At 54.9% G+C, this 25,978-nt stretch overlaps 1 protein-coding gene across 1 annotated transcript in view; it reads left to right on the top strand.

The window, feature by feature from the left end:
- Window positions 1-1,088: 1,088 nt before the first annotated feature.
- Window positions 1,089-25,978, top strand: part of EPHA2 (EPH receptor A2) — a 39,208-nt gene continuing 14,318 nt past the window's right edge. The window contains exons 1-7 of the mRNA XM_038746941.1: window positions 1,089-1,339; window positions 9,654-9,721; window positions 11,148-11,817; window positions 23,745-23,900; window positions 24,223-24,555; window positions 25,307-25,422; window positions 25,657-25,810. Of these exons, the coding sequence (XP_038602869.1) occupies window positions 1,261-1,339; window positions 9,654-9,721; window positions 11,148-11,817; window positions 23,745-23,900; window positions 24,223-24,555; window positions 25,307-25,422; window positions 25,657-25,810 (1,576 nt within the window). The 5' untranslated portion in view covers window positions 1,089-1,260. The remainder of the gene's footprint in view (window positions 1,340-9,653; window positions 9,722-11,147; window positions 11,818-23,744; window positions 23,901-24,222; window positions 24,556-25,306; window positions 25,423-25,656; window positions 25,811-25,978) is intronic.

Genomic DNA, 25,978 nt, shown 5'->3' with positions numbered 1-25,978 from the left:
CTCTTCCATCCGATCCTTCCCCACTCCTATCCCGGGGAACTGCCTGTATCCAACAAGCAAAATAGGCAATCTCCTGAAGCGCACCCGACCCCCTCACGGCTACCTCCCCGTAAGCCTCATTCTAGGTGGGGAAACTGAGGCCACGGCCAAAGAAGCCCTCCCGGCAGGGTCAGAGATCCTACTGCCAAGCCCCCTACCACCACCTCCCTGAAAATAGTCAAGACCACTTCAGGTCCCCGGGGCCACCCCTGAGCCAGAACTGGGAAGATGAAAAGGCTAGGGGCAAAGAGACACCACTGTGGTTACCACCGCGGGCAGACCAAGCCGGAGGGGAGTCTTGGGTGGCCAGGGAGGGTGGGCGAAAGGACATTTCCAGCATCGTTTCCTGAAACACCAGCGGGGCGGTTGGAAAGTGGGATGAGATCATGTCTGAGACACCTTGGGAAGGGGATGGGGGGCAGAATGGAGAGGCCGGTGCGGGGCGTGGGGGGACAGCCGAGTGGGTGGCATCAAAGGCATCTACCTGCCCCTTTTGCCCAGGCCTTGCGGGGCAAGGGGACGGAGGGGAGGTGTCCAGCACTCCAACTCTGCTCCAGCGCCACGAGGCTTACCGTGCTTTGCCAGGGCCCGCCCCCACCCCCCAGCCTCTTGAACCCCGGCAACAAAGAAACAGGATCGGGGCCCCTCGGACCCCATTCTCATTTTCGGCCCATAAAAACCTCCGGAGAAAAGAGAGTGGGGCGAAGGGGGGCTTTCCTGGCGGGGCCATCCCCCCTGCCTTCCCTGAGGTGAGAGGCACTGATGACTGAGATGAGAGGGCTCATAAAAGATCAAAGCTGCGGGGGCCGGCTCCCCGCACAGACGGTTAACAGGGTACTTAGCGGCCCCTCGCCCCCCGCCCTTCCTCCTCCTCCTCCGGGCTGCCCCCCCCCCCCCCTCCTCTCCCCCGCCGTCCTGCCCCTTTAAAGACATTCCTCAGGGAGTGGCCTCGGTGACATCAGCCGGGGCATGAATGAACAGGACGAGGAGTTCTCACCGAGCTTCCATTAAGCACTCGATGGCAGGAGGGGGAAGTTGAGGCAGGAGCGGGGGCAGAGGAGGGAGGCCGGGGCAGCCGTCGAGGCAGGGAGACCAGCAGGACCGGCCGTGCCAGCAGGCAGATAGCCCTGCCATCACCAGCCCCAGGGGCAGCGAGAGGGCAGAGGCCAGAACATCCAAGCCCGGACTTTTGGGGGGACGGAGACACGCAGAGAGAGAACCATGAGGACCACCTGGGCCTCGCTCATCTCCCTCCTGGTCCTCGTCGGCCTCGCGCCGTCCGCTTCGCAGGGAAAAGAAGGTGAGAGGCCGGAATCTGGGCTTGGGAGAGTCTGGGACCCTCGCCTTCCAGGGGGTCTGGGGGGTGTCCTCGCCCCCACTTCTCCCCGCGTCACCCCGCTTCTGGCCGGGGAGTGGGGGGAGTCGGAGCCTGGGCTGGGGGCCCTTGGGGGCTCGGACGCCTACTTTCGGGGGTCCTGGGCGGGATCAATCAATCAATCAATCAATCGTATTTATTGAGCTCTTACTGTGTGCAGAGCACTGTACTAAGAGCTTGGGAAGTACAAGTTGGCAACATTTGATACAGTCCCTACCCAACAGTGGGCTCACAGTCTAAACGGGGGAGACAGAACAAAACCAAACATACTAACAGAATGAAATAAATAGAATAGATATGTACAAGTAAAATAAATAAATAAATAAATTGAGTAATAAATATGTACAAACATATATATATATGCAGGTATGCATACGTATATACAGGTGCTGTGGGGAAGGGAAGGAGGTAAGATGGGGGGAATGGAGAGGGTGACGAGGGGGAGAGGAAGGAAGGGGCTCAGTGTGGGAAGGCCTCCTGGAGGAGGTGAGCTCTCAGTAGGGCCTGGAAGGGAGGAAGAGAGCTAGCCTGGCGGATGGGCAGAGGGAGGGCATTCCAGGCCAGGGGGAGGACGTGGGCCGGGGGTCGATGGCGGGACAGACGAGAACGAGGCACGGTGAGGAGATTAGCGGCAGAGGAGCGGAGGGTGCGGGCTGGGCTGGAGAAGGAGAGAAGGGAGGGGAGGTAGGAGGAGGGGGCGAGGGGATGGAGAGCCGATCTCATGGGGAGAGGTGGCCGCGTTCCCTTTGCTCCCCCATACTTGTGCGAGGGTCTCCACCGCAGTTCCCTCACCTGTGAAATGGGGATGAACACTGTGAGCCCCACGTGGGACAACCTGATCACCTCGTATCCCCTCCAGCGCTTAGTGCAGTGCTTTGCACGTAGTAAGCGCTTCACAAATGCCATCATCAGCACAGAGAAGCAGAGTGACTTAGTGGAAAGAGCCCGGGTTTAGGAGTCAGACGTCGTGGGTTCTAATCCCGGTACCAAAGCTGTGTGACTTTGGGCAAGTCACTTCAATCAATCAATCAATCGTTTTTATTGAGCTCTTACTGTGTGCAGAGCACTGTACTAAGCGCTTGGGAAGTACAAGTTGGCAACATATAGAGACAGTCCCTACCCAACAGTGGGCTCACAGACTAAAAGGGGGAGACAGAGAACAAAACCAAACATACTAACTTCACTTCTCAGTGCCTCAGTTCCCTCATCTGTAAAATGGGGATTAAGACTGTGAACCCCACGTGGGACAACCTGATCACCTTGTATTCCCCCCAGCGCTTAGAACAGTGCTTTGCACATAGTAAGCGCTTAACAAATGTCATCATCATCATCTCTAGCCCGGGTCTAGGGCCGGGGGAGGGGGAGGGGGAGGAGACGGTGCCCTGCCCCCGAACCCCAGGCTAGTAGAGTTTTTTTTCCATTACCAGGAAACTTATTGGGGTGTCGAGGGGCGCGACAGGAAGTCCCTGGGCCCCGAGTTCTGAGAAAAGGGGTGACTCAGGGCATGATCATTTAGCGGGTGGGAGAGGGTGATGCTTCCCCATGCATTTGCATGGAGGCTGTCACCCCACCGCGGGGGGGAAAGAGAGTCCGGGGCCCCCACTGGGGCCTGAATCACCCCCGGGATCCGCCCGCCCAACCCTGCCCCGCCCCTGCCCCCTCCCCTACCCCTCCCGCTGCCTCCTTTTCTCCCCAGAACATTTGGGAGGGGGAAAGGAGGGTGGGCAGAGAGAGATGCACCTGGGATTATGCCTATCTGTACCCCCCTTCCCCATTAACCTCCCGGGATCTGCCTGGCCCAAGGGGCCGCTTCAGCCCCTTGGCATTCCACCAGTGAAGGGGACATTTTCTCCCAGCGCTTAGTACAGTGCTCTGCCCACACTACTACTATTATTATTATTACTAGTACTATATATCAATCTTATTTATTGAGCACTTACTGTAAGCAGAGCACTGTACCACTGTGGGAAGCAGCGTGGCTCAGTAGAAAGAGCCCAGGCTTGGGAGTCAGAGGTCATGGGTTCTAATCCCAGCTCCTCTGCTTGTCAGCTGTGTGACTTTGGGCAAGTCACTTAACTTCTCCGTGCCTCGGTTACCTCTTCAGTAAAATGGGGGTTAAGACTGTGAGCCCCACGTGGGACAACCTGATCACCTTGTATCCTCCCCAGCGCTTAGAACAGTGCTTTGTACATAGTAAGCACTTAACAAATGCCATTATTATTATTATTATTATTATTATTATTACCAAGCACTTGGAAAGTACAATACAACAATGAAGAGAGACAATCCCTGACCACAGTGCTGCTTCTGCTGCTACTAGAAGGGCAGGAGGGCTCACTCCTTGGCTCACTCATGTTCCTGATCTCCGAGCTCTTCCTGGACCCCTCCCTGTACACCCCCACCCCCACCCCCCAGGACCCTGGGATTTGAGATTTTAATTTCAGGGAGGGGAACCAGCCCCGGACCAGAGACAGAGCGAGTTCGGGGGAATTATTGTCATGCTCTCTGCTCAGCTCCTCACTGCTCATAGGCCTGCGTGCTCCCCAAGCTCCCTTTCCTCACCCCCCCCCCCACCCAAAATGGCACAGCTCCAAGACTTACTGGAACCCCAAAAAGCTGTCTCCTTTTCTGCTCCAATTTAGAATATTTCAGAGCCGTGGCAGCCCATGTATCTCCCTCAAACCCCAATGTTTTTTAAACGAAGAGATGATGATGAGGGGTAGGTTTAGGGAAAGAAATCCAGATTCCCGTGGTGCTCTGTCTTGGAAGGTCTGGAGCCAGTGCCTTGGCCGGGGGTGTCAAAGGGTGTGACAACCTCATGAAGTCCATCATCCAGCCCTCCCCCACCCCCCGATCGACCTCTCTTGCCCCTCCTGGACCTGTGGGAGGGGGAGAAGCTGCCCCGCAGTTCCAACCCTCCTGCTGACTATGTACTCCTGCTCCAATGAGTCCCTCTCTGCTCCTCTCTATTCCCAAACTGCAGGGGACTCAGGCCAGCTCTATCAATCAGTAGTATTTATTGAGTGCTTACTGTGTGCTGAGCACTAGACTAGGTGCTTGGGAGAGTATAGCACAATAGAGCTGGTAGACACGATCCCTGATTCAGGTTCCTTCCTGGCCAAGGGTTCTGTGTGAGGCTCAGCAGGCCCCTGGATTTGCGGAACTGGTGATTTTTGATCTTGACTCGGCCCTGCCTTGGTAGGAGGCAGGTGACCATCCAGAACTCATCCTAGCATGAGGGTCCCCTACATGCCTCTGTGCTGCTGGCCACCTGACAGATGAGAACTTCCAAAGAGTTGGGACTCAGGCACTTTGATCATGGTACTTTTTTATGGTATTTGTTTGGTATTTGCTATGTGCTAAACACTGTTCTAAGCTTGGGTAGGTACTAGTTCATTAGCTCAGATACAGTCCCTGTCCCACATGGGACTCACAGTTTAAGCAGGAGGAAGAACAGGTATTTAATCCCCAGTTTACAGTTGCCGAAACTGAGGCACAGAGAAGTTAAGTGACTAGCCCAAGGTCACCCAGAGCTCAGATTAGAACCCAGGTCCTCTGACTCCCAAGTTCATGCTCCTTCCACTAAGCCATTCAACTTCTACTCCTGGTCCTGCTCTCCGCTGCCACTCCTCCAAAAGAAGAAGGGGAGGGTGATATATCTGAGGGGGTGCCTTTGTTGGGGTGGGGGTAGTGGGCCTATGAAGGGCTTAGAATTAATTTAGAGCTCTGAGATCCCTAGAGGGAAGAGATCTGCCGGTGGGTATGACAGAGTGGAAGCATTCCTTTTGGGAGGTCTGCTAGGATGTTTGCCAATGATTTACATATCCTGACCCAGGCCCCCGTGCTGTGTATTCTAGGACAATTTTCAAATTACAGTGTTTCTTTTTGCTACCAGGGAGATGTTTATTTCTCTTCTCTGTTCCCTCTCAGTTTCCCATCCTCACGGACCAAATCCCCATAACCTGTATATATGTATATATGTTTGTACATATATATGTATATATGTTTGTACATATTTATTACTCTATTTTACTTGTACATATTTGCTCTGTTTATTTTATTTTGTTAATATGTTTTGTTTTGTTGTCTGTCTCCCCCTTCTAGACTGTGAGCCCGCTGTTGGGTAGGGACCGTCTCTATATGTTGCCAACTTGTACTTCCCAAGCGCTTAGTACAGTGCTCTGCACGCAGTAAGCGCTCAATAAATACGATTGAATGAATGAATGAATGAAAAGCATGGGGAGCTCTGAGGGTACAGGGAAAGGGAGAGGAAGATAGGCAGAGAGAGCCTCTAAAAATCTACTCCAGGCCATAGGCTGCCTCCAACCCAATAATACAGTTCTGGAGAGGGAGAGAGAACCCAGACTCACAGCCCCAGGGATTGTGTCTGCCCACTCTACTGTAGCGTACTTGCCCACCCGCTTAGTACAGTGCTCGGTTCACAGCAGCTACATGGTAACTACCATTCATTGATTGATCGGAAGTGACAGCGACTTTGACATCTGCCGGCCGAAGGACACCTCTCACCCTCGAAGCTATTTTCTGAGTTTCACTGTATTTTATCAATCACTGGTATTTTCCTGAGCACCTACTATGCTCAGAGCACTGTATTAAGTGCTTGGGAGAGTATACTACAGCAGAGTTGGTAGACCTGTTCCCTCTCCACAGTGCGTTTACGGTCTAGAGAGTTGAGGCCATTTCTTATGCCATAGAATGGGTGGAAGTGGGCAGGGGACTGGGGTCTGGGGCAGCCAGGATTCCCAGGGAGGTAGATTGAGCTGCATGGGCTGTGTTCCCAAGAGGGAATGGGGAGGAGAACCTGGATATGAGCTCTGACCCGCACGAGTCGAAGGAAATTTCTGCCACGGGTGACTTGGACTCTGGGTGGATAATCGGGCTGCGAGGGATCTGCAGGGGGGAGCGGGTGAATGTTATCTTTGTGGGGTGGTGCTGAGGGGAAGTCCTAAATCCAGTCCGAAGCCTTGGAGTTGGAGTGTGAGGGGGGCAGATCCCAGGGAATTTCCAGGCAACAGAAACTCCTAGAAGAGGCATTCTAATCAATCAATCAGTGCCGTTTATTGGGCGCTTACTGTGTGCAGAGAGTTACTGAACGCTTGGGAGCATCCAATACGAATAGGGAAGGTAGGCACAATCCCTACCCAGGCTGATGGACCCTGTAAAGCAGGTGGGAGTAACTCTGGGGAACCAACAGATTATCAACTGGAGAGAGGGGATCAGGCTCCAGAAATCAATCAATCAATCATATTTATTGAGCGCTTACTATGTGCAGAGCACTGTACTAAGCGCTTGGGAAGTACAAATTGGCAACACAGAGGAAGGGTGGGGAGCCTCGGGGCTCTATGATTCCTGGGACCTGTCACCCTAATCTGCTTCCTGACCTCACAGTTGCCTCAGCCCCATCTAGGGTGAGCTAGGCTCAGACAGGGCGGTGGTGCTTTAACTCTTCCCAGCCCAAAATGACATCCTGCTTCCTCTCCGCCCGACTGACCGTGTGGACTTTGGCACCTCACTGGCTCAGGGGAGCTGACACCCCCCGTGTTGCAGGAGGTCAATGACCAGTCACGCCACGTGCTGGGATAGGAACCAGAAATTCTAACTCCTAGCCCTAGGCCCTGGCCTCCAGAGCTCACCGCCTCCCCAGAGCTCACCGCCTGAGCTCACGGTCCGGCCCCTGCGGGGGAGCCGGAAGCCCCCGTGGATTCTTTCCTCTGCAGGCTGGAACATTCCATTTCCCAGCGTGGTCTGTGATTTTCCAGGACTTGGCCCTGGACATGCCAGAACAAATCCTCTCCGGCTCCCCGGCGCCCCCGCCCCCTGCTCCCGTGTAGGTTCATTGGCCGTGGGACGCTGCAGCCTCTGACCTGAGGACAGAGCCACGTCGGATTTCCGATTCCGGATCTGAGCGCGGCTGATATCCTGCCTCTGGCAGGGCAGGGTGCCAGACGGAGCCCGGCCAGACCAGCCCCGCCCCTCCGGCTCACTAGCCATTGTTGCCAAGGCCAGGAGGGGAGAGAGAGCAATGAGGGCCTTTCCCCACCACAGACCACCACATCTCCTCCCTGCACTGCTCCGTCCTCTGTGCCGCTTGGCTCCTGGGACCTGCCCGCCTTTTGGCACCCTGTTCCTGCCCTATCTGGGTTCACTCAAAACCAGCAGTCCCACCCCCAGGACCCAGAGCAGAGTTGGCTCTGGAGCATCCTAATTGGGCTAGCCCATGCCTCGGGTTCTCCATCTGGAAACCCAAGGCTAAGAAGGGTTTCATGCTTATACCCTGGGGGTTATTGGTGTCAGCCTCCAGTGGTCTCTAGTAGCTGGCTAGGGCCAACTGGGCCAAAATGGTCTTTTTTATGGTATTTGTTAAGCACTTACTAAATATGCCAGGCACTATACTAAGTGCTGGGGTGGATACAAGATAAGCAGGTTGGACACAGACCATGGGGCTCACAGTCTTAAGTTTCTTGAGACCTCACTGGATGGCCAGAGAAATAGCCACATGGGAGCCAGACCGTGAGGTCCCAGGTCTGGGGGGGAGATACAAATGAGTGTGGCAGTGAAGCCCAGATTTGTGGGTAGGGGATGTGTGGAGTGGGCAGGTCAAAGGCAAAGTGAGTGACTGTATCTGGACTAGACAGAGGCCATCGGTTCCTTTTGCCCTTCTGGGCTCTATCTGTTAGAGCTGCTTCTCTCTCCTGCTCCCCAAAGGTATCTGCCTATCTCTCGCCCTGTAAGATGCCTGGTCAACCTGTGTCACTCAGTTCACCAGCCCTGACAAGCCTTAGGGCGTGCCCCCGGCCCTGCCCCCCTGTCAGTCCTGACTCCCAAGGACTCAGTCACTCAAGCAATATTAGATGAGCTGTTTGGTGCGGGGTGGGGGGGTGGAGGGAGGATCAGGGGGCAGAGGGGATCAAGGAGCCTGGAGTGAGTGCCAGTGGGGAGGGGTGGAAAAGAGAGGAAACAGCGGCTGCCCAGTGCTCCACGAGAAGCTCTTCAGCTGAAATCAGAGGGTGCACAGGCGGCCTCCACCAGCTGTGTGTGCTTTTGGGGAGGGGGCTGGGCCTCGCCTGGGAGGGGCCCCTCTGGGCTGTATGCTTCATGCCTCGTTTGCGGATTCTGTGGTTTCCCAGTGGGAAAGAGATTTGTTTCCCTTTTTTTTCCTCTCTCCTCCCCTTGAGCCCTGGCAGCCTTCCCACCTGTTAACTGCTCTGTCCTCTTGGATAATAATGATGGCGTTTATTAAGCGCTTACTATGTGCAAAGCACTGTTCTAAGCACTGAGGAGGTTACAAGGTGATCAGATTGTCCCTCAGGGGGCTCACAGTCTTAATCCCCATTTTACAGATGAGGTAACTGAGGCCCAGAGAAGTTAAGTGACTTGCCCAAAGTCACACAGCTGACAATTGGCGGAGCTGGGGTTTGAACCCATGACCTCTGACTCCAAAGCCCGGGCTCTTTCCACTGAGCCACGCTGCTTCTTGGATGCCTTAGGCTGTCTCCCACCCCACCCCCCCAGCCCCTTCCCCTTTCCTTGGCCCCTGTAGGGTGTGTGTGGGCCAGGGGAGGGAGAATGCATCTGTGAGCCCGTGTGTGTGCATGTGCGTTTGTATGTGCATGTGTGTGTAATGAGGGGGTGGGGACAAAGCAGGGTGGAGGGGAGGGGAAGTGCTTGGGTGCTGGTACTTGAGGAGACATGTGTGTACCTGTTGCAGAGAGGGGTGTGTAATCCTGAGTGTGTCAGTGAGTGACTGTATTCAGGGAGCCAAGGAGTTTGTAGGCAGAAGTGCTGGGTGTGAGGGGATGGTGGATGGGGGGCTGCGATGTCATTTAATCCCCTCTCCTCTCGGCAGCCCCTCCTGCACACACAACCCAGCTGCTGCTCTCCCACTGTGCAGTTTCCCCAGTCCTGCTCCCTGGGCCCCACTCTACCCTCCCTCTTTTAGGCAAGGGCTCCCCACACCCCGGCCGTCCCCACTCTGGTGCGGTGGGGTGATCTCCCTGGTCTGGGCCCCCACTTACTCTATGGGGTTCTTTCACCCACTCCCACCCACTCCCTGGTCTTCCCCAAGCCTTTTCAAAGGACAGGAGTCTCCCTAATTGGAGGTGTGGGAATCTCCTGGGCCAATGGTTGCCCCTGTGGGTTAAAACTGTGCCCCCTACACCACAGATACCATAGTCTGGGGCCCTCCTAACTAATGTCACCATCTCTGTGGTCTCTGTTTCAGTTGTGCTCCTGGACATGGCTGCAGCCAAAGGCGAGCTGGGTTGGCTGAAACATCCCTACAACCAAGGGGTAAGTAACCTCTGCCAGGTTGGCATTCCTCTCTGCATCCGGGAAGAGAGGGAAGGGACAGAGACCTTAAGTGACTCCTCTGCTCAAGTCCCTCTCCCAAAGCATCCTCAGAAGAAGGAAGTCGGGAAGAGTTGGGGGAGGGAGGGTGGGGCCAGGTCGTCCGAACCCACAGCTCTGAGTCTGATACCCAGGCCAGGAATGGTCAAAGACCCCGGGGTGGACTGGGAATCCCGGGAAGAGTGAGACCCTCTGGCTTTGACTGATAGGAAAGAGGGCATGGGGTGGTCATGGTATGTTCTGTGCAGGCAGGAGGCAGGACCCCAAAAAGATTTCTGAGAGAGCAGGAGGGGATGAAGAGCTGGGCTCGGCCTCCTTCTGGCTCGCTCCCGGGGAACGGGATGCCCTGTCAGTCCTGCTCTGGCCCGGCTGCCCCTGCACTCCCTGCTCCCTCCCTGCAGGCACCAGACTGGGTTCCTTCCTTCCAGAGTCCTCCCCCAACCACTCCCACATCACCGGCCCAGCTGCTGCTTCCCCTTCCTGCTCCAGGGTTGAGGGTTGTTTTGCTTTGTTCCCATGGGCTTCCTATCTCTGCCCTCCCCAAGTCTGAGCCTGGGAGGTTAATTAGTGATGCTTGCGGCTTTGCCAGCAGCATGTGTGTTTGTGTGTGTATATGCGGTGGGGGGTGGGGGGGTTTGAGGGAGGGAGGAAGGGGCAGGAATCTTACCAGGAGATCCCATTTCTGCCCCTAGTGAGGGGACAACATGAGACCCCAATCCATCCTCACTCCTCCCTTCATTCCCTCAATTCTGGAGCACGTTAGATTGAGGTGCTGAATAAATAGCATTGATTGATCAATCAGATCAATAGCATTGCCTACTGGGGTGTCCCAGTGGTTCCTCTTCAGGATAGGGAGTGGACGGAGCAATTTCCCTGAGAACTAAGCATGAGATGAGGAAAAGGGCCCTGGGATACCTCCACCCTGGGGTCGGGGAATCAGCAGCCAATCTTTGCCCCCCGGAGAGGTGTTTGTTGAGAGGCTGTCCCTGCACCTGGGCCTCCATAGTCAGATCCCACACCCCTCAAGCATCCAGGCACTGACTACAGCCCACTCTCAAGGATCCCTGGCAGACTTTTGAGCAGTCTGCCCACTCTCTGACCTTCTCCCTGTGCCCTCCTGGGGCACAGTGAATCCTCAGCAGAATCTACCCAGGTCCCACTGGTCGGGGGAAATCCTGGGGTGTCCTGCATCCCAACCCCCTCCCCCTTTATTGGTGCTACCCCACCCCACCAGACCTCTCCGTGAGCCCCGCTAATTAAGGAAGGATCAATGATCGAAGGGGGAGGAGGAGGGAGTAAGGAGGTGGGGTCAAGGAGACCCTGGTCGAACTGTAACCCGGGTGTCCATCCTTCCGGCTCCGCGCTCCAGTGGGACCTGCTCCAGAACATCATGGACGAGGCTCCCATCTACATGTACTCAGTGTGCAACGTGGTGGAGGGCGACCAGGACAACTGGCTGAGGACAAACTGGATCTACCGGAGCGAAGCCGAGCGCATCTTCATCGAGCTCAAGTTCACCGTCCGCGACTGCAACAGCTTCCCCGGCGGAGCCAGCTCCTGCAAGGAGACTTTCAACCTGTACTACGCCGAGTCGGACGTGGACTACGGCACCAACTTCCAGAAGCGGCAGTTCAGCAAGATTGACACCATCGCGCCTGACGAGATCACCGTCAGCAATGACTTTGCCACCCGCAATGTTAAGCTCAACGTGGAGGAGCGCTCGGTCGGGCCGCTCACCCGCAAGGGCTTCTACCTGGCCTTCCAGGACATCGGGGCCTGCGTGGCCCTGCTCTCCGTCCGCATCTACTACAAGAAGTGCCCCGAGGTCCTGCAGGGACTCGCCCGCTTCCCCGAGACCATCGCCGGGTCTGACTCTCCTGCCCTGGCCAAGGTGGCGGGCGTCTGCGTGGAGAATGCCGCCGTGGCCCCCGGCGGTGAGGAGCCCATGATGCATTGCAACGTGGATGGCGAGTGGCTGGTGCCCATCGGACAGTGCCTGTGCCAGGCGGGCTATGAGAAGGTGGAAGACGCATGCCAAGGTAAGTGCCGCCCCCTTGCCTGTGTCGGAGGGTGAGGAGGGAGGGCCGGGTAGAGGGGACGCAGGGTCTCAGGTCCCCCCTTGCTGCTACCCTGCTCCATCCGGTTCTTTCCTTTGCTTCCCATTGCTGCTGAGGCTGCTGCTCCCACCCGCTTCACCGTCCCTCACTCCCTCTCTCCCCCCATCTCTCCTCCCTCTCCCCGAGTGTGCTTCTTCCTGCTAGCCCAGCCTGGGTCCCCTAAGCCCCTGCTATCCACCTGCCTCCTTCCTCCCCAGATGGCTCCTCTTAGGGATTTTCTCCAGGGCAGCTTCGTTAGGATCCACCTCCTCCCCCATTGCGGACCACCAGACCACGGCTCCAAGCCCGCAGAGCCCCAGGGGCCACGTGGCAGCCAGGCGGATGAGCCTTCTGGAGACAATGGCCGTTGGGCTTGGAAAGAATGGGGGGGCAAGCTGGGGCTCGAACCAGCGCTCTGCATGACATCCTCGAAGAGGAATGCCTGGGGCGGGGAGAGCAGGGAGAAGCTGTGGGGAGTGGGGAGGGCCCTGCCCGAAACTTTCCACAAGTTGATGATTCAGTCCCCAGAGAAAAGCGCCGGGGTCTTTTGGGGGTGCTGCCGGCCGGCAGAGGCGGGCTCAGTGGGAAATGCTCCCCACTGGCAAGGGTCAGCACTGGCAGGTTATGCTTTATGGAGATTAAGGGCTTACAATGGGGCTGGCGGTTCTGAGAGTGGGAAGCGGGGAGATGGGTTTCAAAGAGATAAATCTTGGGCAGATTAGAGGAGGGCAGCTTCTGGCTTCAGTGGGCTGGTGAACCTCCCCCTTCCCTCTCCCCTCCCTCCTCCTCCTTCCCCGGGTCTGTCTGCTGCAACAGTTCTCTCAAGGAATGTGTCTGTTATAATTGTTCTATTGTACTCTCCCAAGAGCTTAGTACAGTGTTCTGCACCCAGTAAGCACTCAATAAATGCGATCAACTGACTGTGAGACATGAGAGCTGACAGAGACACCCCCAGCCTTTCCCCTGGGGCTCTGGACCCTCAGAATCCAAAGAGCCAGAATCTAGAAGCCTGATTTCTGGGACTGTGCTGGGATCAGAGTGGAAAATCCAGATTCCCCGTTGGTGTCCCTTTGCCTCCATTCCTAGCATCTCTGAGTCTGGCTCCCCACAGAGAGAGCAGACTCCAGTGAGAGGGCAGCAGGAAGGGGGAGACTGCTGGGGTGTTGGGTCCTGGGGTCCCGGTGAGGCTGACACTTGGAGCGGGGGGCGTCACAGAACTGTGGCTGGGAGGGGCCCCTGCCGCCAGTCCAAGCGTTCCCTCACTGAGGATCAGGAAATTCCTTCCCTGAGGAAGGAAGTGGCAGAGGAAATGGAGAGGTGGGAGCAGAGAGAACAGCGGGGGACTAAATGGGCCAGTCCTCCCATTTGGCTGGTTGCCGGCTGGGAGATGACCCTGCCTCGCCACGGAATGGGTTGTCTACAGGAGGACGCCCCTCCCAGGAGGGGCCATCTCCTTTGACAGCCCCTTCCCCGGGAAGCAAGCCATGGCTTCCAGACTGAGACATGGAGGCCCAGTTTGGGCAGGGGGTTGGGCTCCAGTTAGGCCTGGGCTGTGGAGCTCTGAATCTCTTGAACCCACGGGGAGGCAAAAACGTTCCCAGAAACCGTTGCCTCCCTCCAGAATTCCCAATCCTTTGCTGGAGAACCCAGGGAGGTAGGGAAAGAGTTAAGTGTGAACAGCATTACAGTGTGATACCCCCAGCCCCAGGTGATCTGTGTGGCAGGGGCCGGGCGGCCTGCCAGGGAGAGCTCAGAGCTATGTTAGGAATGAGAGGAGCTTCATTCCAGCTCTTTCAGTACCCGCATCTGTCTACCCCTTCCCCCACCCAGCCCTCGCCTCCCCATCTCTTCCACTTCTCCCTGGGGTGGACAGGAAAAGATATGAGAAACTCAAGCTGGACTCACCTCCCCAGGACCCCCATCTGTCTCTGCTTCCCGGGCTGGCATCATTGGGGTAGGCTGGTCAACCCCGGCACTGCAAAGGTGCCAGGAAGGTGGCTGACTGGGTGAACAGGTGGCAGGCACCAACTACCTTCCCTGGGCAGAGCCTAGAAGACGGGGGAATGGGAGAGGGGGTGATGAGGCTCCCAGATAGGCCTCCTCAGAGATCCTGGATTTCACTTCGCCTACCCCACCAACCTAGCTCAGAGAAGGAGAGGAGGGTCGGAGCATGCCACTTTTGGCTTTGTCTTCCGCAGACACATCCGGATGATGAGTTTGGGTGCTCTCAGCCCCACCGACCCCCTTTAATCTTGGCCCAGCAGAGGGGAGGTAGGGAGGGCATTGGCAATGGCAACTTGCATTTCAGGCCAGCCAGGTTGGTTTGCTCTCCAAGGACTGTCCTGGTTATCCCTTCCCCACCCCCGGGAATGGTAGAGGGCTGGACTCAGACAGGAGAGAGTCTAGGAGAGACCTGCTAGCCGGGGTCCCACTGCTACATGACTCTGCTTCTGCTGCTTTCTTGGCCTGTCTTGGGAGAGGATAGAGGCGCTTCCTTGGCTTGTTTCCTGCACGCATGACTCTGCAGTCAATCTGTCAATCAATCAATGGTATTTACTGAGCGCTAACACAAACCGTGTGTAGAGCACTGTGCTAAGTGCTAGGGAGAGTCTATCCAACCTTGAAGTGCCTTCTCTTCAGGTGGGCAGATATGTAGACACCAAGCTGCCTCTGCAAATGGATAAAACAAGGGAGTAGAAGTCCCCCAACCATCAGCTGGAGGCTGGCCGGCCTTTGAAGCAGCCTGGTTTTTGGAGGACTCCAGCAGGAGGAAGACCAGACTCTTTGGAGAGTGTAGAAAGTCATCTGAAGGTTAAAAGGAAAGGGAAGAAGTCCTCACCAATCCTTAATTCAGTGCAAGTCTGTAGAGCTGGGAGAGAAGCTCCTGGGGCTAGCCTGGTGGGCTGGAAGGTTCCTGCTTCCATCGGTTTTCTCCAGTCATCGCTAAACTTTGCCCACATGCGCCCCTGCCCCCTGCCCCACCACAGCCCCAGGAGGAGGAGGAGGGGTGGGCTCCAGAGGTAGATGGATTGATTGACTTATAGGAGGAGGAGGAGGAGGAGGCGGGGACGAGGGGGGAGACTGTGGTCAAAGGGTTTCCTAGGGCCACTCTGGCTGAGGTTGTAGTGGCCTCTAAGAGTTGCCATCTCAGGAGAGCTGAGGGGAGGGTGGCAGGATCATTGTGGGCTGGGGCTCAGTGGGGCACAGAGGGGCTTCCAGGCACTGTCAGGATCCGATTAGGGGGTCAGTTAACTAAGGGGCTTTTCCTGTCCTCCCTCCCCTCTACTGAAAGCCCTGAGTCTTGTTCCACTTGTTCTTCTGGGATGGATTGGGCTCTGCTACCTGATTAATGATACGAATAATAATTCAATAATGATTAGTTCCTTGTCCTCCTTGACTTGGTGAGGCGACTGCTTCAGTGCCAACCCCCCCGGCCCCTCCCATCTCTGGGGCAACCTCTGCTCTGAGAGTAGGATGGGGGCCGGATCGCCCTGGGGCACCCGGATGGACGGTGGCTCAAGATCGACAAACACAGTGACTGGCAGCACTGCCTCACTGAAGCCGTACCCTCCATATCGGGGAGATAAGTGGGTTCCCGGCGGAAGGAAAGAAGGGAAAGCAAACAGGATAACAAGACTTTGGATTGCAGAGGTGGAGGGAGAGGGACGGAACTGGCTGGTGGGGCTGTGGGAGGGCTATCATGACTGGGTCCAGGAATGCTAAGTGAGATAAGCTCTTGGGATTTGGATAAAGAGTGTCTGTGATGCCCAGGAAAGGGGGAGTAAGGGGCCTGCATTTGAGGGGGAGCCTGGACAGGCTTCGAAACAGGGGCGGATTCTCTAAGGGGAAGTCCTTGGACTAGCCCAGGCTCTCCATTTGCCCTCACAGTCTTGGAGGAACATGAAAAGCCATCGGCTGAGAGCAGGAGTCCAGGGAGGGGAAGAAGGTCAATGCACCAACGAACTCTGCATTGCAAAGAGCTGCCCTTATCGGTCTCCCTTTATTTGTCGAGATAAGGACGTTCTGATTCTCCAGCCACTCACTGCTGGCTGTAAGCAACCGAAGGACAGAGTCCAGGCCAGGGGGCGTCTCTCTGTCCGGGCTCTGGGAGTTAAGGCCCTGGGGTCAGGGCAGACTTGGCAAACTGGGGGCCCAAAGGACTTCTAGAGGTGTGCTTCCACCATGGCCTCTTGACCCTGTGACCTCTCCACCACCACCGGGCAGAGAGGTGGCTCGGGCCTCCGGGGGAGAGGTTCAGGTGGTGCGCCCGGATAGGGACCAGGCCTTGCATCACCTGGGAGGGCGTCTGCCCTTGAGTCAGTGAGCAAGGTGCCAAATGGGGGCGGGCATCCGAAAAACTGGAAAAACCAGGGGGCAGGGCCCAGGCGCAGCCACACTGCCCCAGTTTCCCTAACCGACCTGGGCTGCCACCCGCCCCGGCAAGATAGACAGGCAGCTTAGCTTCATGCCAAAGCCCTGCTCCCGTGCCCGGGTGGGTGAGAGTGAGAAGAGTGTAACCAGCTCTCCCTATGGGCAGGATCAGCTGTCCCAAAATGGGCAGGCGAACTCCGGCCTACAGCCTGTGACGAGCTGGTCTTAATTTGAGCGCTGGGCGTTGACCTCCCGCGACCCGACACCGAGGAATCCCAAAGCATTTTGGGATCTCACGAGGATTGGCCGCTGAAGGGCCAGACAGAAGAGGCAGGGTCGGGGGTGGCAGGGAGGCTAGAGCCCAGCAGTCCTCAGTCTGAGTGTGGCCTAGTGGAATGAGCATGGGCCTGGGAACGAAAGGATCTGGGTTCTAGTCATGCTCTGCCCGTTGCCCACTGTGTCATCTTGGGTAAGTCATTTCAGTTCTGTGCTTCGGTTTCCCCATCTGTCCCATGGGGATTTTTATCCCTTACACTGAGAGCCCCATGTGGGACAGGGACCATGTCGACCTGATTATACTTTTCAACTCCAGAATTTAGCACAGTGAACTAGTCCACACATAGTGAACACCTAACAAGTACTTATTATTGGATCACGCCAGTCTAGGCAGCCGGGTGCATAGACTCTTTTCCACAGGTGCTGAGATGTCAGTGGGCGGGAAAGGCAGTTGGGGGTGCCGGGGGGAAGGAAGGCAACGAGTGGGGAGCCTGACGCATTCCTGTCAGGTGAACACATGCCTTGTGTACTCTCTCTCCCCAGCGGATTCCATCACATCCTCAACGGAAATCTCTCCAAATTCTTCCTTTCCTGCCGGTAGTTAGGCTGCCCTTCGGGCATATCTGGCCGATGAACCGGGAGCTAAATCTTTATGCATAGGAATATTCCAATTTCATTTTCTTCTAGTTCCAATGGTTAGCGTTTCCAGGAGGACCCGGGAGGACATGGTGTCCTGTCTGGTCTGGACCAGGGCAGGGGGCTGGAGACCTGAGACCTGGCAATTCCTCTCTCCACTCCCTCCCTCCCCATTCTGGGCCTAGGCTAATGAGCATTGGGTTTCACTCGAGAGTTCGGGGAGTATGGCGGCATTGGGCATGCCTGAAATAACACGGAGGGTTGGATAAGTGCAGGTGGTCAGCGATGCTCAGAGAATCCCAGTGGCACTCATGGACGACCCTGGCACAAACACCCTCTCAACTGTCAGGGTGGGGCTGCTGTCTTTGGCACAGGCTGAGCCACATCCAGAATTGATCCATGCAAAAGGAGTCTAGACGAGTGGGAGGACCAGTTTCACCTCATGTCTCTGTTTGAAGGCTCTTTGGATTCTTTTTTTTTTCTTTTAATGGTATTTGCTAAGTGATTACTATGTGCCAGGCACTATACTAAGCATTAGGGTAGAGACAAGCTAATCAGGCTTGCCCCACATGGGACTCATAGTCTTAATCCCAATTTTACAGATGCGATAACTGAAGCACAGAGAAATTAAGTGACTTATCCAAGGTCAAACAGACAGGTGGCAGAGCTGGAATTAGAACCCAGGTCCTCTGACTCCTGGACCTGTGTTCTTTCCACCAGATTAGGCTGCTTCTCTTTCAGGAGGCAGATCCAGGCTCTGGACTGGATGCTTACTTCTTTTCCTTTTCAGCCTTGAAGACTCCAGGAGATTTGAAATAATGATAACAATAGCAATATAATAATAGTTGTAGTATTTGTTAAGCTCTCACACTATGCCAAGCTCTGGAGTCCATACACTGTAATCAACTCAGATACTGTCCCTTGTCCTTTATGGGGTTCCAGTCTGGGGGGGTGAGGACAGTTATGGAGTCCCTATTTTACAGATGAGGAAAATGAGGCCAAGAGAAGTCAAGTGATTTGCCCAAACTCATGTAGCAGGCAATTGGCAGAGCCAGGATTAGAACCCAGGTTCTCTCATTCCCAGGGCAGTGCAGAGGGGTGGGTCCGGTCATTTGGAGAAATTTGATTTGATAGATATCATCATCAATGGTATTTATTGAGTGCTTACTATGTGCAGCAGCATGGCATAGTAGATAGAGGACGGGCCTGGGAGTTGGAAGGTCATGGGTTCTAATCCTGCCTCTTCCACATGTCTGCTGTGTGACTTTGGACAAGTTACTTCACTTCTCCATGCCTCCGTTACCTCATCTGTAAAATGGGGAATGAGACTGTGAGCCCCATGTGGGACAGGGATTGGGTCCAATCTGATTTGCTTGTATCCACCCCAGTGCTTAGTACAATGCTTGGCACATAGTAAGCACTTAACAAATACCACAATTATGTGCATGCAAAGCACTGTACTAGTGCTTGGGCGGGTGCAGCCTCTTGCCTGCTCCAGGACCAGTTCTGGGGTTTTCTGATCCATTGAGCTAGATGTCTCTCTTCGTCCCCTGATCCCATCTCTCAAATCAATCCATCAATGAGTGCTTACTATATACAGAGCACTGTACTAGGCCCTTGGAAGAATTCAACAGAGTGATTAGACACAGTCCCTTCCCCTGAGGAGCTTACAAGCTAGCTGGGGACATATGCACTAAAATAAATTGCAGGTGGGGGAGGAAACATTATAAAGATGTGTACAAAAGCTCTTGGGATGAGTGTCTAAGTGCTTAGTGGGTGGGACTCAAGTTCACAGATGACACAGTAGGGAAGGAAGATAGGGTGGGGAGATGGGAGATGAGTCAAGGAAGGCTTCCCGGAAAAGATGTGATTTTAGTAGGGCTTTGGGGAGTGTGGAAGTCTGTCGGATCTGAAGGGGGATAGAGTTCAGATGTCTGCGTGGCCTGATTCAAGACACTGTTTTGGGCAGGCAATCCTCAACCTCTAATCAGGGACTCTTGCTAACAACCAGGAGGTGAGCAGTGAAGACAGGTCAGGGGTTAGGGATGGGAGGAGGGGTGAGGGAGGATGGCAAAGATCTCAGAGGTTTCTATCCTGGAGCCTTGAGTCCAGGGGACCAGCGTAATGACTTCTCAAGGATTTGGGCTCTTTCCCACTGCTGTTTGGGAGAGATGTTCTGAAGGAGAAGGTGAGGTTAGTTTAACCCATTACTGAGAAGCAAACCCTTTCAGGAGGTAGAAATCCATCCTGAAAGCTGGGCAAGTCAACCCCTTTCCCCAACGTCCTCTGGCACTCTAACGACAGGCACTTTCTGATTCTGGAAGGGATGGAAGAGAGGGATGGGGATTAAGGCTTCTGGTAGTCCATTCAGAGATGAGAGCACAGATTCCCTAGCGAGCACAGATTCCCTAGCTTCGGAGTCAGTTATTGCTTCCTCTGTGGTCCCTGCTGTTTGCCCCCCTGCTGATGTCTCTCTAGGGGTGGGCCCAGGAACTGGAGGTAAGGGGGTAGTGGATTGGACACAACAGCTGGAATGCCCTGGTCTGCTCTGCAGTTGGGAGGAGAAAAGTTGAGGTTGGAATTCATAACAGGGCCTTCAGTGGGGGATTCTGTTTCCTGGATTCTCCTCTGACAAACCCTCTGACTCCAGGGTCAAATGTCTGAGAAGCCTCCCTGTGACATGCCCCAACCCCTCCAGGACCCTCTCCCTCTAGGTAATCCCTGAGGCCTGGCCTCAGGCAAGCTTAGTAACCATAACAACTGCACAAAGATTTCCCTTCCAGTTCTGACGAAGACCCTCTGCCCCATCCCTCACAGATTCCTGTTTCCCCCCTGGTAGCCAGCCTGGAGGCCTGACCCGTAGCAGGTGACCTCAGCACCCCATTGCCCAAATAACAGCCTCTTTTTTGTCCTTGTCCCCTCAGAGTGAGGAGGGAGCCAGCCTGGCTGTAGCAGTGCCAATACCGTTCTGCCAGAGGGGCCCCTGAACAGCCACGCTGGGGTTGGGAGGGCGGGCAGCCAGCGGACACTGGCACCTCCCGCCTACCCTCTGGGCCAGCTGCCCTGCGTGGGGCCCGATACTGGCCCGGGTCCCCCAGTCTCCCTCTTTCTCCTCCTCCTCCTCCTCTTGGCCTGATCATAGGCCAACGGCCCTCCCCATGAGGCCTACTCCCAGGAGGGTCCCATTGCTCTCATTTTAGGAAAACAGCATGGCCTAGTGGAAAGAGCATGGATCTGGGAGACGGAAAACCTGGGTTCTATTCCCGGCTCCACCAGGTGTCTTCTGTGTGAGCTTGGGCAAGCCACTTCGCTTCTCTGGGCTTCAGTTTCCTCATCTGTAAAATGGGGCCTAAATACCTCTTTTCTCTTCCCTTTAGACTTGTGAACCCCATGGGGGAAAGGGATTGTATTTGATCTGCTTGTATTTATCTCTCCTAGAGTTTAGTACAGTGCTTGGCACCTACCAAGCACTTAAATGCCACAGTCATTATTATTATTATCATTTTACTCTGGAATAGGAATAGGAAAGATTCAGTGACCTAGGTTTCAGTCCCTGACCCCCCAACAAGCAGGGCATTGACACCTCTTTTCCCACTTCTGCCCTGTCCTTGGGATATCTGGGAAATGAGCAGAGCTGCAAGGGTCAGGGAGAGATAGTCTGGCTGTTAATAAACAAGACCTAAAAGAAGCAGTGTGATCGAGTTGATAGAACCCTGGCCTGGGTGTCAGAGGTCATGGATTCTAATCCCGGCCCTGTCATTTGTCTGTTATGTGATGGTGGGCAAGTCATTTAGCTTCTCTGTGCCTCAGTTACCTCATCTATAAAATGGGGATTGAGAATGTGAACCCCATGTGGGACAGGAACTGCGTGTCCAACCTGATTATCTTGTATCTACCCCAGAGCCTAGAACAGTGCTTGCCACATAGTAAGTGCTTAATAGATACCATTATTATTATTATTATTACTACTTAACTTATCTGGGCCTCAGTTACCCCTTCTGTAAAATGAGGATTAAATCCTCCTCCCTCCAATCCCTCCACGTGAGCTCCACGTGGGACAGGACTGTGTCCAAACTGATAAACTTGCATCTATCCCAGCAATTAGAACAGTGCTTGATATATAGTAAGCACTTAACACATACCATAAAAAAAGGGACTTCATCTCCTGTCTTCCTCCTCCTCCACTTTCTCTTCCACCTTTTCCTTTAATTCTTCCTCCTCCTCCTTGTGGATTTCTGAGTGACCCAGCTGTGGGATGGAAAGCCTCGGGGTCAGAAACCCAAGAAGGCCAGGTCACTGCTAACGTTTCAGAACTGCATTCCTGCATGGGAAATGAAGGCAGGAAGATGAGCTGTGGGAGAGGATACTTAGATGAACAATGGAAGAGTTTCAGATATACACTTTCTGTTTTAGCGGTTGTAGCAGTGAGCCTCCAAAGGAATGACTCAGGGCTAGGGGGTTGGCTGCCCTATGAGGGGATGAGAGAGTGACTCAGTCAATGGTATTTATTGAGTGCTTCCTGTGTGCAGAGCACTGTACTACTTGCTTAGCTGAGTGCAATACTAGGGTTGGTAGACACGTTCCTGCCCACAAGGACCTTACAGTCTAGCAGCAGGAGACAGACAATGCAATAAATTACAGATATGAATATAAGTGCTGTGGAGCTCCTGATACTATCATTGATTGACTGACCAGCAGTGAGGGCTCATGCTGGTATCCATGTTTTATGTGTACAGAAAAGAAACCATTATACAATTTCGGGCTTAGGTTGAAGCAATGCCAACTCAATAAAGCTCTCTTGTTTGGGGTGGATCCCTAGGGCTGCTCTACATTAACCTCTTTGGACCCCCCAACAAATACAAATCTGCACCATTTCCATGTGCCCAGCTCAGCTGGGATGAAACATTTTCTCCTCCTTCCTTCAGTCTCCAGGGGAATTTGATCTGGGTAGCCTCTCTCCTGACCCAATGCCCGACCTGAGGTTCTGCAGAGCTCAGAGCTGACTCCACTGGGGGCTTACCAGAGGGATCTGGGCTATCTGGGACAGATGCAGATGTGGGAGTTCTGGGAAAGGACAAGCCCCAGAGCTGGCAGTTTCTAGCAGCAGCACTCCCCTCCTGGCCCTGGCTTCCCTCCTCAGTGGTCTGTGGAATTCCTACATTTTCTCTCCTCAGTCAGTCACTAAGTCCATCAGACAATAGTCTGCATTGAGCACGCCCACTGAGATGGGGGCCCCTGTGGGAGGAGAAGACGCCTTCCTTCCTTCCCTCTGGGAAATTGGTGCCCTGGAAGCACTATGACTCCATCCCCTCCTCCCCCCAACTCCCCGGGGGCACAGGGATTGAGGAGCCAGAGAGGACTCAGCCTCCCCTCTCCATCTCAGTTCTCAAGCTCCCAAGCTTACAGTCATGCCATTGTTTTTGCTCTCTTGATCTGCTGTTTTCCGGGGCAGCTGAACCTGAGTGGAAGGGTATCTGTTCAAAGGGGAAGCAGGAGAATGGAAAACTTTTCAAACCTCAAGGCCAGGCTCTTGTTTCCCCTCCCCACCTGCCTCCTGCCCCAGGCAGAGGGGATGTGTCAGGGGCTGGGTGGGCCTCTCCCCGGCTCCCTGTCCTGGGACGGACGGACGCTGCAGCTGCCTCCTTGGAGGAGGCCCCTGTGTTTGGGCAGCTGCCTGCCAGGGAGCGTGGAGGGGGGCAGTGGGAAGGGAGTAAATGGGTGGGGACAACAGTGGAAATTGGGGAGCGAGGGAAAAATCCAATCAGGTGCAGAAAGGATGCAGCAGCGCCAAACCCAGAAAAAGCTTCCGGAAACAACGCTTCCCAACTCTTTCATCTTAAAGGAAATGACTCTGGGGCTCTTGGGACCAAATTCCGATGGAAAATCCTTCTAGGATGTTCCCTTTCCCCTCTCCTTTGCTGGGCAGCAGTGGTCACTCCCTAGAGAGGCAGTGGGGCTCTTTGATGAGCTTCCTCTCCCTCGAACTCCTCCCCTCCCTGGACGCTTTCCTCGCTTTGCCCTCCCCCATCTTGCATGGGAAGGATGCTCTATGGGCTTGGAAGGCTGAATGGGGGTGAGGGGAAAAGAGAAAGCTAGCTGAGGGTGGGGGAGGTTAGGAATCGGTGTCCGGCACACGTCACGACCACCACCTGAGCCACAGGACTGTCCCAGTTGTGTGGGCATTGGATTCTTTCATAGCAACAGTACTGTTGGTACTTGTTAAGTACTTACTATGTGCCAAGCCCTGGGGTAGACACGAGATAATCAGGTCAGGCATTGACCCTGTCCCACATGGGACTCGCAGTTTAAGTAGGAGGGAGAATAGGTACTGAATCCCCATTTTGCAGATGAGGAAACGGAGGCCCAGAGACAGGAAATGACTTGCATAAGGTCACACAGCAGGCAAGGGGGCAGAGCCAGAGCCAGGCCCCTCTAACTCCCAGGCCCACACTCTTTCCACTAGCTCATGCTGCTTCCACCCGACTGAGCTCAGTGCATTGCTCTCCCCATCTCTCCTTCCCGCTAAACCAGATCTGTAGCAAAATGAGGTCCACGTGTCCTAACGATCAGCCTTTTCCTTCCCGCAGCCTGCGCCCCTGGCTTCTTCAAGTCCGAAGCCTCCAGTGTGGCCTGCGAGGAGTGTCCCCCGAACACGGTGGCCTCACCCGAGGGGGCCACCTCCTGTGCCTGTAAAGAAGGCTTTTTCCGGGCTTCGGCGGATCCTTCCTCCATGGCCTGCACAAGTAAGTCAGCCCTGTCCCACTTCCTGCCCAGTCTGGGGGAAGATGGTTCTTGGCTCCTGTGGGCTCTTCCTGCCCACTCTGTGAGGAGTGGAGTCAGGGCAGGCTCTGGCATGTGTCCACAAGCACACAAGTAAGCACTAACTAAATGCCACTGGATATGGGGGAAAAGATGCTCCAACGGTTCCAACCCACGGGAGCTGGCCCTCTGGCAGGGGTACGTGTGCCCAGTTGCAGTCTCTTGCCCTCTTTCTCTTTTCTCTTTCTCTTTCCTCTCGCCCAGGTGAGAGCGTGACTCAGTCCCACTCTCTCCTCCACCCTTTAGGTCCCCCTTCTCCCCCTTACCACCTCACTGCCATCGGCATGGGCGCCAAGGTGGAGCTGCGCTGGAAAGCCCCCCAGGACACAGGAGGCCGGACGGATGTCACCTACACGGTCACCTGTGAGCAGTGCTGGCCTGAGACGGGGGAGTGTTTCCCCTGTGAGTCTAGTGTGCGCTACTCAGAGCCGCCCCAAGACCTGAGCAGCACTAGTCTGACCGTGAGTGACCTGGAGCCCCACATCAACTACACCTTTGCTGTGGAGGCCCGCAATGGGGTCTCTGGCTTCGTGACCACCCGCAGCTTCCGCACGGCCAGCGTCAGCATCAACCAGACCGGTGAGGACCCGGGGGGGCAGCGAGGGCCCAGGCCAAGGGGTTATGGGTCCCCACCTATCCGTTCCCCATGTGACCTAGACTCCCGGGCTGGCTTTGGGTTTCCCCGGGCCAACTTCATTCATTCATTCATTCATTCATTCAATTGTATTTATTGAACGCTTACTGTGTGCAGAGCACTGGACTAAGCGCTTGGGAAGTACAAGTTGTCAACATATACAGACGGTCCCTACCCAACAACGGGCTCACAGTCTAGAAGGGGGAGATAGACAACAGAACAAAACATGTGGACAGGTGTCAAGTCATCAGAATAAATAGAAATAAAGCTAGATGCACATTATTAAGAAAATAAATAGAATAGTAAATATGTACAAGTAAAATAAATAGAGTAATAAATCTGTACAAACATACATACAGGTGCTGTGGGGAGGGGAAGGAGGTAGGGCGGGGGGGATGGGGAGGAGGAGAGGACAAAGGAAAAACTTGTCTTCCCTTCATCCCTGTGGGTAATTGGGGGCCAACTATATTATAGAGTTTGGAACAGATGGATGAGAGGGAAGTGGGATGGAGTTTAAAGATAGACAGAGAGTCAGGAGGGACCTGGGGCAGAGTGGAACAAGCTGGCTGGGGAGAGGAGGAGCGGATATCTGGATGTGTGGCAGAGGACAAGGGATCCAGGGGAATGTCCTTGGGAAGTAGGGTTACTCTTGTCCCGGGCCTGGCCTGACCCCGGTCTCCTGCTCGGGTCTCCCAGAACCACCAAGGGTGAATCTGGACAGCCGCAGCACCACGACCCTTAGCGTGTCCTGGACCATTCCCCTCCGGCAGCAGAACCGCGTCTGGAAGTACGAGGTCACCTATCACAAGAAGGTAATGGTGGGGTCTACTCTATGGTTTTCAAGGAAACGGAGGCTGGGGGTGGAGAGAATTTGGGAAAGGGTCCCCAGGTGGCCATGGGATGTTATCCCTATAGTAGGATGGAGGCCTTGGAGGATGTGTGAGTTGGGCTGGGTCCAGGTCGGCCCTCCGGGATGGAGTCCGGGGTCCAAGGAGGGGATGGTATAGAGGGCTGACAAGACTGACCTCCCTCTCTCCCTCGGGCAGATGGATCCCAACAACTATAACGTGCGTCGCACTGAAGGCTTTTCCATGACACTGGACGATCTCGTGCCGGGCACCACGTACTTGGTACAGGTCCAGGCCCTGACACAGGAGGGCCAGGGGGCCGGAAGCAAGGTGCATGAGTTCCAGACCCTAGGTAAGGGACGCTGGATGAAAAAGGGGAGGGAAGGAGTCAGCCAGTCAGTCAATCGTATTTACTGAGTACTTGGTGCAGAGCATTGTACTAAGCGCTTGGGAGAGTATGATATAACAATAAACAGACTCATTCCTTGCCCACAATGAACTTACAGTCTAGAAGGGGAGA

The sequence above is a fragment of the Tachyglossus aculeatus genome, chromosome 5, assembly GCF_015852505.1.
Source record: "Tachyglossus aculeatus isolate mTacAcu1 chromosome 5, mTacAcu1.pri, whole genome shotgun sequence".
Taxonomy (NCBI): domain Eukaryota; kingdom Metazoa; phylum Chordata; class Mammalia; order Monotremata; family Tachyglossidae; genus Tachyglossus; species Tachyglossus aculeatus.
Note: the sequence above shows the minus strand (reverse complement) of the source record. Positions and strands in the feature narration are given on the sequence as shown.